General features: G+C 35.1%; 1 protein-coding gene across 1 annotated transcript; it reads right to left on the reverse strand.

Annotated features, from left to right (window-relative positions):
- Window positions 1-3,702: 3,702 nt before the first annotated feature.
- Window positions 3,703-11,031, reverse strand: LOC122135350. The gene is made up of 10 exons (XM_042714294.1): window positions 10,986-11,031; window positions 10,859-10,912; window positions 9,948-9,989; window positions 9,056-9,124; window positions 8,922-8,975; window positions 6,874-6,933; window positions 5,924-6,114; window positions 5,183-5,342; window positions 4,684-4,787; window positions 3,703-3,732 (listed from the first exon to the last, which is right to left on the reverse strand). Exons 1-10 carry the CDS (start codon window positions 11,011-11,013, stop codon window positions 3,703-3,705), a joined length of 792 nt encoding a protein of 263 aa, XP_042570228.1. The 5' UTR covers window positions 11,014-11,031.
- Window positions 11,032-11,252: the final 221 nt, after the last annotated feature.

An 11,252-nucleotide genomic window follows, 5' to 3' on the forward strand; every position in this document is an offset into this window, starting at 1 on the left:
TTGTGCAGTTTGCCAGGTGGCTGAAGAGGGTGTATGGCTTTGGTGATAGCTGGCTGCTGGGAGACAGTGGATATCTTCTTCGCCCATACGTCCTGACACCTGTGCAGGAGTATAATGTATCAAATGGGCTTCATAGAAAGTGTTAATACAAAAATAATTGAACAGAACAAGATGAAATGGTATTATTCATGGGCCTGTGCAGACTTCTCAGCTTCATACCTAAAAAAACAGTAAAGAAAGAAAAACAGAAAAGGCAATTATTTTAAAATACTACTAAAACACTCACAAAAGCTTTAAAAAGCATGCATGGTTATAATTAAGTTGTGCCAGTACTTCACATTTCTGTCCAAGTGACAAAAATGTCACTTAAAGGGATAGTTATACTACTAAAGGTAATATGAACAAGTTAAAAGTGACACTATTGAGTTTAGAAATGTCATTTTAAGAGTACTGTTATTAGGGCCCGAGCACTGCAGTGTGAGGACCCTCTTGGAATTGCTCCGTTTATTCTTCTTCTTCTTCTTCTTCTTCTCCGCAATGAGTCGCATTTTTGAGGGCCTAAACATGCTCCAAAACTCACGAAACTTTGCACACGCATCAGAACTGGCGAAAATTTATATCTGATATAGGTTTCAGAAGTGGGTGTGGCAAAATGGCTCGATAGCGCCACCTATTAAATTTCAACGGAGTGCGCCTCGAGCTACGTTTCACGTACATGCATGAAAATAGGTACACACGTGTACATTATCTACAAAAAAGTCTCTTGGTACAAAATCCAAAACCCAACAGGAAGTAAGTTATTTTGAATTTCCTGTATGATTTTTGTGCAGTTTTTGCCATTTCCATGCCTCGTACTTTGACGAACTCCTCCTACAGTTTTAATCAGATTGTCTTCAAATTTGGTGAGGGTCATCATAAGACCTCTGTGATGTTAAATTGCGAAGGTTTTGAGTTTTCGTCAAGGGGTGTGTCCCTGGCGGCCTGACAAAGTTTAATGTTTCGCCGTGAAACAGGAAGTTGCTGTAACTCAGGCAAGCAATGTCCGATCTGCCCCAAACTTAACAAGTGTGATAGGTGTTCTGTCCTGAACAAACACTCATGACCAAATTCAGTTATAGTCATAGCGCCACCTGCTGGCAACAGGAAGTGGCATGGTTAAAACTGTTATGGACTCCTAGGAACATATTAAAAAGTGTCAACAAGTGTTAAATAGGCTGGAAACATGCTAGAAACATACTAAAACATGCTAGCAACACTTAGCTAAGTGTTAAAGCATGCTACTAATGCAGTGAAAAAGGAAGCTGCTGTAACTCAGGCCAGCAATGTCCGATCTGCCCCAAACTTCAAACGTTTGACAAGATTCCTGTCCTGAACACATCAACATGCCCGTATTCGGTTATAGTCATGGCGCCACCTATTGGCAACAGGAAGTGACTTGTTTAACACTGTCATGGACTCCTTGCAAAATAATAAAAAGCATCAACATGTGTTAAATAGATTGGCAAAATTCTAGAAGCATGCTAAAACATGCTAGCAACACTTAGCTCAGTGTTAAGGCATGCTATTAAGGCAGTGAAATAGAACATTACTGTAACTCAAGCATACAATGTCCAATCTGCCTCAAACTTCACAAGTTTGATTAGAGTCCTGGTCTGAAGACATGTACATGTTCATATTTGGTTATAGCTATAGCGCCACCTACTGGCAACAGGAAGTGACATGTTTTTCACTGATATGCACTATTAGCAAACAAAAAAATATGCCATTGTGTGCTAAACATGCTAGAAATATTCCCTAATATGCTAACAACATTAACTAAGTGCTAAAGCATGCTATTAATACTATGAAACAGGAAGTTGTTGTAACTCAGGCAAGCAATGTCCGATCTGCCCCAAACTTCAAACGTTTGATAGGTGTTATGCCCTGAACAAACACCCATTCCCAAATTCTGTTATGGACATAGCGCCACCAGCTTGTAACAGGAAGTGACATGGTTAACACTGTAATGGACTCATAGGATCATATTAAAAAAGTGTCAACAAGTGTTAAATAGGTTGGCAACATGCTAGAAACATACTTATACATGCTAGTAGCACTTAGCTAAGAGCTAAAGCATGCTACTAATGCCGTAAAAAAGGAAATTGCTGTAACTCAGGCAAGCAATGATCAATCTGCCCCAAACTTCAAATGTTTGACAAGAGTCATGTCCGGAACACATCAACATGCCCTTATTCGGGTTATAGTCATAGCGCCACCTACTGGCAACAGGAAGTGTCATGTTTAACACTGTTATGGACTCCTGGCAACATATTAAAAAGTGTCAGGAAGTGCTAAATACACTGGCAACATGTTAAAAACATACTAAAACATGCTAGTAGCATTTAGCTAAGTGCTAAAGCATGCTACTAATGCAGTGAAAAAGGAAGTTGCTGTAACTCAGGCTAGCAATATCCGATGTACCCCTAACTTCACAAGATTCACAAGAGTCCAGTCCTGAACACATCAACATGCCTGTTTTTGATTATAGTCATAGCGCCACCTGATGGCAACAGGAAGTGGCATGTTTAACACTGTTATGGACTCCTTGCAAAATAATAAAAAACATCAACGTGGTAAATAGGCTGGCAAAATTCTATAAGCATGCTTAAACATGCTAGCAACACTTAGCTCAGTGTTAAAGCATGCTATTAATGCAGTGAAAGTAGAACATTACTGTAACTCGTGAATACAATGTCCAATCTGCCTGTCCTGGCCTGAAGATATCTACATGCTCATATTTGGTTATAGTTATAGTGCCACCTACTGACAACAGGAAGTGACATATTTTAATACTTTTATGCACTATTAGCAACACCGTAAAATATGCCATTGTGTGCAAATCATGCTAGAAATATTCTCAAACATGCTATTTGATAAAGGATGCTATTAATACTATGAAACAGGAAGTTGTTGTAACTCTTTCATACAATGCCCAATCTGCCCCAAATTTCACATGTTTTATAAGAGTCCTGGCCTGAACACATCTAAAGGCCAATATTCAATTATAATTATAGCGTCACCTGCTGGCAACAGGAAATGACTTGTTTTAAACTAACTTAAACATGCAATATCCAGTCTGACCAAAGTTCTTGTGTTTGATATGCGTCCTGGCCTGATATCATCTTTAGGCCAATATTTGTTTATAGTCTTAGCTCCACCTGCTGGCAACAGGAAATTCCCTGCTAACAACATTACGTAACCGTTACGTAACTGCAATGTAATCTGGTGACCAAAGTTTCGTCGTGGCGACGTAACAAGTTACGTCGTGGCAACCGGAAAAGTGAAAGGTGCCTATACGTCGCCACAACGTAACTTTGTAACGTTGCCAGTTGGTAACTACGACGTCGTGGCAACCTTGTGGATCTATAGTCGTGTGTTGGTAACCAGTTCGTCATTTTAATTCTTAATCTATATGGGCGGACGTGGCTAATTTAACTTGTCCTCATTTGCCCAAAAACTATTTATGAAAGACACGAATTTGATTAATTCATGTTGTTTATTACAGATATAGATAAATCACAAATAACAAAACGGTAAACAGGTTTTTAAACATGTAAATGAACAGGTTTCTAATCATGTAAATGAACAGGTTTCTAATCATGTAAATGAACAAAGAAGGTTTTCTTCAGAAGCTTGAACACCGAACCATTTACTCCTCCACATCTACTCCTCCGTCCACTCCTCTACATGTCCCTAAAACAAGAAAAATGAAATAAAAGAAAGAAAGGGTGAGTGTACCCATTTAACATTAAAATACACAAGGCAATTAGCACTGAAAAAGCAGAAATCAGTATTAAGCAGATCGTTTTGTGTAAAAATCGCCCACTTTAAAACACCGTCACAAAAGTTAATTTGTGGCAAGGTATAAAGGAAACAACGTAACCGTTTAATCAGGTGTGTGTGTGCACAAGTGTGAACTAGTGTGTGTGTGTGTGTGTCACAACGTAACCGTTTAATCAGTTCACGACGAATAGTTCTTTTATGTATGTTTGGGTATTTAAACCCCGAATTATTGTTTAGAACAAACTAGTATTTTTTATTATTATTATTTTAGTAAATATATATTCATTGCAAAAGTAGACTTATGTGCATGAGTATGGCAAAATATATATAATAAAATATAATATAATATATTATATACATAATTGGCTGAAAGACCTTAGCAACACTGAAATTAATCGCTGATTGGTTGGCGCAGGAGATGGCGCTGATGATTAACCTAGCTGTTGAACGTTTTATTTCAAATTGTCTGTAAATGCGGCGATTATATATTTTTTTAGCATCTAGACTCACAATCAGCGGTAAGTTTATAATCTACTGAATCTATATCGATAAATACATTTCTATAATGTTCTTAAGCGTCATCAATTGCCAAAGTGCATAAGTTTGGCACAAATTGCATGGTTTTGTTGTGTGTAGATGATATGTAAATTCAAGTTGTTTCTAATTTTTACAGAGGTAAGATCTGTGTGCCTTTTAAAAAGTGCATGTTGTCAATTTCATGTGTAATTTTTAGCAGGTTTAATAAATAGATTATTTAATGTATTGATGACAGATTTTCACTTGTTATATGTAAGTTAATCGTCAGTGTTTTTTTTTTTTCTGTTTGGCTTTTAATTACAGAACAGTCTCTGATTTTCATACCTCGACACTTTTATTTATGTGCGCCGGCGCATGTTTAAGAGTCTCTGCTATTAAACTTTCTATCTCCTTCTCCCCAAGACCAGCTTTCCATTTCATGACGGCATCTGGAATTAAACAGAGGTCACAGCCGTTACAGTATGTAAGTGCCAGAACTTTGTTCGTGCTTGTTTTATGAGTGTTTATTCACATGTTCAATTGTGTATAAATTAAATAGAAATGTCAAGTGTATAATTTAAATACAATGTATACACTTATAATTTCATTAATCATACTACTTTGTCATACTATAAAAATCATACTAATTAAAGTATCTTTACAGAAAGTATTCCAATGTCAAAATTTACATTTTTAATTTCAGTTAAAAAAAAAAAGTAAAGAAAAGTTGTGAAAAATGTGGAAAAGGACTTGTAGAAAGTCAAGAAAATCTGTAGCTTTATAATTAAATTTTCAAATTTGTAGCACATTTGTCTCTGTTCATAAACAAATCATTCTGACTTACGTGTGATAACTTTACATATTGTTTTATTAATTAGAGCCAGCTTCTTTCGCTTCCCATGCAGGCTGTAGTGGCTCCATACATTGTTAGTGGCTACTGCGCGCATTACCCTCCTTACACACTCCCCTGGACTGGCCCCACTAATAAGGCTGAGATGGTGTGTCTGGAAAAAAAACACCATTTGTTGGCATGCAGGTAACCAAAGGAAATAGTACTGTATATCCATTATGCTGTAAAATGTTATACCAGTTTCATTATATGAAACTTATTTTGCCATTTGCAAAATTATGGAAAATGGATACCAAATATTTGTCCTATCATTTACTCACCCTCAAGTTGTTGTAAACATTCATTAATTTTTTTTTCCTCTGATGGATCTAAGGCAAGATATTTTGAAGAATGTTGGTAATGAATCAGTTGCTGTTCCGTGTTGACCTCCATAGTAGAAAAAAATACTGTGGAAGTCAGTGGGGGCCAGAAACTGTTTGGTTACCAACATTCTTAAAAAATCCTGTTTTGTGTTCAGCACAAGAAAGAAACTCATACAGGTTCTGAACAAGTTGAGGGTGAGGCAGTGATGACATAATTTTCATTTTGCGGTCACTTTAAGAGGTAGATGTAAAATTTATCTCATAATAGTTTGCCTAATCCTAAAAAAAATGATAATAGTATTGATTTAAAATCTGCAAAGAAAAAGTTGGATCATTTTATTTTTATTGTTTTCTGATTTAAGTTGGCACCCACCACTTTCTTTCTAAATTCAGGGTCCTTAAGGTGGTTCTCAAGGTCCTCCAATTCCTCCATGCACTGAGCTGTCTTGAGGTCCAAGATATCATCCTCCCTTTGACGACCCTGGTTCCTCCGCAGTAAAAGTAGAATTTCCCTCTGGGAGGCCGCCAGGGTGTCTACTTTCTGCAGCAGCACCTGCAGTGTTTCTGCAATAAAGGTTTTTCTTTAAATAATTGAAGGATTGAAAAAAGGTAACTTATTTTAATTTTAAATATTAACAGAATAATTTACCAACAAAAAAAAAAAAATTAATTAACCTAAGGGTTAGAGGTAGAGGTCCCAGTAACCACGGGACCCGACAAGATTTCTTGTGATGCGAGATTAAATTCCCAAGTAAAACGCGGCAGCAGTCGATAACTTTGGTGTAATTTGAGAGCGGTTGGTCTAACAATATCTTTTTCCCGACATCCTTTCAGAACAGCATATCTGCGCTTTATTCTTGTTGACCACAGGTACATCCTGCACTCAGGACTGTTATGCATGCGCTGCACGCATGAACCAGTGCTTTCTGCGGCAGATTTTACATGCGGGGTCAGCATGTGCATAATAGTGTTCAGTGACAGAGCGGTACAAGGATGGAGCAAAGTGTGGATGTGCTGTCCTTGAAGGACGTTTAACATGTTTTAATATATTATATATATATATATATATATAGGCTATAATAATTGACAGATGTTGTATATATTTATTTATTTTCTGTGACACTTTACTTACCAATTTAGTATTTTGACAAGATGAATAAAAAATAGCTAATAGGCTATATTTGTATATTTGTAATAGGCTTTTTTTCCTACTGTGTTAAGACACAAAATATGTTTAACATTCTAGTTAGAGGTAAACGCATTTGTGTACATTTTGTATTTTTTGATCACATTTAAACACATTTGCTATCTTGTATCTTTTACCTTTGAGGTCTTTTGGCACTGAAAAATCTTGTGGACGCCTTGTCCATGGTTGTCTCTCTGCTGAAAAGGTAGCATCACAATTCTGTTAGACAATTATGCAGACATATGCAGGCAAGTTTGTTTTTTTTCCTTAAGTTTTTCTCTTATAGTATTGAAAGTTTTTGAATTAATTTAATTTAGTTGAAAAACAGCAAGTTCTTCTGCAAGTTTAAACCCTTTCCAATAGTGACTATATAATTGATATCCATATCCTTTCACTGTGAATGAAATTGCAAAAAAGTGAAAACATTGTTGAGCAAGAAGGCAAAATGATACATTAAACTTTTGACAAATCTGATAAAAATGCATATTATGTATCTTAATAAGAACACAACCAATCAAAAAAATACTACACAAAGCTACAGTTCACCTAAAATGAAAATTATCCCATGATTTACTTACCCTTTAGCCATCCTAGGTGTATATGACTTTCTCCTTTTGAACAAACACAGTCAAGAGTTATATTAAAAAATAACATATATAATGGTAGTGAATGGGGTGTTGGATTTTGTAGCCCATCCATCATAAAGGTACTCCACGTGGCTTCAGGGGGGTTAATAAAATCCTTCTGAAGTGAAGCATTAAGTTTTTGTAAGAAAATATCCATATTTAAAACTTTATAAAATCTTCTAAATTAGCTTTCAGCAAACCACTATGCAAAGTGAGTTACGGTGGAAGAGTAAACTTTGACCTGATGTATGATGGAGTATTGTAAGCTCCAATTTGATTTGTCTAAAAAAGAAAGTCGTATACACCTAGAATCTCATGAGGGTGATAAAATTTTGATGTCATTTTCATTTTGGGGTGAACTATTCCTTTAAATGTAATTTCCATATTGTGTTCAAATGTATACACCCTCTTGCTCTTAATGCATCATGTTGCCTTCTTGATCATCAGTGAATGTTTTCACCTTCTTGTAATTGCTGTGTACAAGTCCCTGAAACGTTAGGGTTAGAGAACACAAACCAAAATTTCACCAATCAGTTGTGAGCAAACGGACAAATCACTGATGTAAAAAAGTCTCTCCTCCAGTTTCTCTTGTTCCAAATTGAAGGTCACTTTAGTAAGGCTGCGATTGTTGTAGAATTTTCCTTGTTCAAAATGAATTGCTAGAGAGGTTTTGAAGCCAGTAGACTTTTTTGATCACAAACAACAAAGTCGAGTTACGGTTTGCCAAAGGTAATTCCAGAATGTCTGTTTTACACTGAAATATATATAAGCCTGTAGCAGTTTACAGAATTCCATACATGTACTGTTGTATTTTTGGTGTCCTTTAACATATGAGTTCTTAAAGAATGATCAATAGCCTGTCATGCATGTATTTCTATCTCCTGAACAAGGTCTTCTCCAAATATGAATGTTTAAATAATTATTTCTGTTCTAAGCTACTGCACACAGTCACACACAGTCAAATAATAATAGTAGAACAATTTCTTCTTATAGGCATAATTCTGTGTATTATTCAGGATTAATAAAAATATTCTACACAATCCACTTGCTAACTTCCCTCCACTTTATGGATTGAGATGTATGTCATTGCTTGCACTGCAAAGGTTTAAATGGAATTGCACTAAGCCTCATTAAAAAAAAAAGTTGTAAGTTAAGCATGATCTGTTGTGACGTCACAACCAAAATGTCACAGATTGCTTTGGACAAAACTGTAGGACCTTGCAGCAATGGACGGGACACTTAGCACCTTTTTGACTTGGCATCTTAGCAAAAGTTCAAATAATTAAATGCTAGTAAAAATGTAAATTATGCTAATTAAATTGTAATTAAAATAAATAAAAATAACAGCCCTCTTATTTTGTTAAAATTAACATCTTGCATGTTCTGCCACTGCTTAAATGAACTGTACACCCATGCCCTTGATCTGTAAAAAGTTGTGTGCATTACAGTAGTGTGAACTTGCATGTCTCTCATGTAGTATAAAAATAACATTTAATATATGCCACTCTGTTGTTTGCTCTGAACTGATTCTTGACAAATTTATCTACAGATTTCTTTACCATTTGAATATTCTGTTGCTGCCATTGGGGATGGTCTGGGAGGCTCTTCAACATCTGCAAGCAAGTTGAATACACAGTTGTTAAGCTTAAGTTGGAGGCCACATATTCTTCAGTCACATCAATTTAAATTCTACCTTCAGGTAAATCTTGTGATGAGGGAACTGAAGGGTCACAGGTGGGATGGTGGGAAGATTCTGTGAAGGCTTTAGATATTTCAGTTTGTAGAGTAAATTGCTAGTATTTGCATACAGTTAGGGGTGTGTGATTGTGTTGTCTATGACAATATCATAATTGTTGGTCGGTTACACGTGAAACGCAGAGACAGTGAAAAAGCAGATGCAATTAATATTGCTATTTAAATATGACAGTCTCATGACTCGTAAAAGATTGGAAATATAGTTGCGAATGGACTTTGCTTTTTCATTTGAAATTTGGCAGTCACTGTGCAACGGTATTGCAAGATATGCAATTGTGTTTGGATTGTCATAATTTATGCATCCACATATGGAAAATACAATTTGCAATTCCTTGTCTGGAATATCCTTCCATATAATATATCTCTGTAAATAATTAATATTTAAATTTACGCCTCGCACACTTTAATGCCGTTTGAATGGGACATGTACATTCACTTCAGTCTGGAATCATGGCAGAATATCCTGTGAAGTATACTTTACAGGGCACTTACGGTCAAATAGAACAAACCTCTGAAGTGATAAGCAATACATACAAAATATGCAGAGTGAGGGGTCATGAAGAACAGGATTAAGAACCGCGTATTCCATTTAAATTTTTTGCACATTTAGGCACTTTTAAATAAGACAAAATTAATTTGATTGCCATTGTTTTTACTGTGTACAGAATATGAAGAATATCAAAAGTGTACTCGCACAAAACAAAATACCGTCTTATCAACAAAATCCCATGAAATTAGAATTGTGTATCACACACCCCTAAAGTATATTTCTTTTTCATATGATGCTTTATTTGCTGTGGTATTTTTGAAAAGTAAGTAAAAAAAGTTACTTGGTTGCAGCTTGGGTGGAACTGGAAGTTTAGCTGCTTCTGCTGTTGAAATATAAAATGATTTCTTTCTTTATTAGATGAAATTTAACATCAGCAATTTTATATTTTCTTATCAGATTACTTTGAAGCACATTTTTCCAGTTATAACTTTATTAGTCTTTATTGATATTAGGATTGTAGGATGTGTAAACTATTTGTATTTCTTATACATGGTGGTTTTGAAGGCAACATTCGCCAAAAAAAAAAAAAAGATTTTTAACTAGTCAAAAGACTATAGATAATGGTCAAATTAGCCCTGTAAAATCTGACATATGAAATAATAGTCAGGAAAATCTTAATTATTAAAAATTAAACTTGATTCAGTTTTTGTAGTGTAGGCTTTTATGGCTCATAGTATAAAATAGGAAACTTTTATAATATAAAATAGGTCCAAACTGAGGAAAAATTTTCAATATTGCGCATTTGCTGATAATGAAATGGCTAAAATGTAAGATGAAACTCTGAGCTTGTAATGCAAATCTGTAAGATTGTGTAAAAATAAATATATTGAGTGTTATAAGTGTTTACTGCCCCCCCCCCCATTTAAGCTATACATTAAAAAGTAGTATCCAAACTTTGTAGTTGTAATTCAGGAATATTTATTATTTTTTTGAATAAAACAGATGTATCACATTCTGCAGAGAAGGGGTTTGAAAATATAGGGAGAAAACATGACAGGATAACATGGTGGATTTCGCATTTTTCATAAAATTAAAAATTTACTTTTCAGTACCGACCAGATACAATACTGGTTTTGGCAGGAACTCAATAAAAAAAAAAAAAAAAAAAAATGGCATTCACGTTTTGGAACCAAACTCTTCACATTGTACAATGATATTTGCGTAGAGGCAAGTATTGGAAAAATATTATACCTTTGTTTGGCCTTTTTGTTACAGCTGTTGCCTTGAGACGAGGAAAGGGTTCATCTGAATGGGAAGCACAATATTGATTACTTTAATGCTGAAGCTGACTTTACTAATTTGAAATTTGCAGATGTACCTTGACGCTTTCTCTTTAAGTTAGGCATCCAGGTGTCTCTTCCCCACTCATCTAAAATAATAATAATAATATTAATTAATTAATTAATTAATAAGGAATCATTTATTCACTAATAACAAAAGGTGTAGTTCTCACAAAAATAAAAATTCTGTCATAGTTTTCTCACCTTCAAGTTGTTACAAACCAGTGTTTCTTTGTTCTGCTGAATACAAAAGAAGATATTTTGAAAAATGTTGGCAACAGTTTGTGGTCCCCATTGACTCCCAT

Source organism: Cyprinus carpio, chromosome A2 (assembly GCF_018340385.1).
Source record: "Cyprinus carpio isolate SPL01 chromosome A2, ASM1834038v1, whole genome shotgun sequence".
Classification (NCBI taxonomy): Eukaryota; Metazoa; Chordata; class Actinopteri; order Cypriniformes; family Cyprinidae; genus Cyprinus; species Cyprinus carpio.

Excerpts from the sequence above, each read along its gene's own strand:
- LOC122135350 (XM_042714294.1), bottom strand. The coding sequence starts at position 11,013 with ATGCCTAACTTAAAGAGAAAGCGTCAAG. Across the intron at positions 6,934-8,921 it reads AGCAACAGAATATTCAAATG|CAGAGAGACAACCATGGACA; the intron begins GTAAAGAAATCT and ends CTACCTTTTCAG. Across the intron at positions 5,343-5,923 it reads CTGAATTTAGAAAGAAAGTG|ACACACCATCTCAGCCTTAT; the intron begins GTGGGTGCCAAC and ends TTTTTTTTCCAG.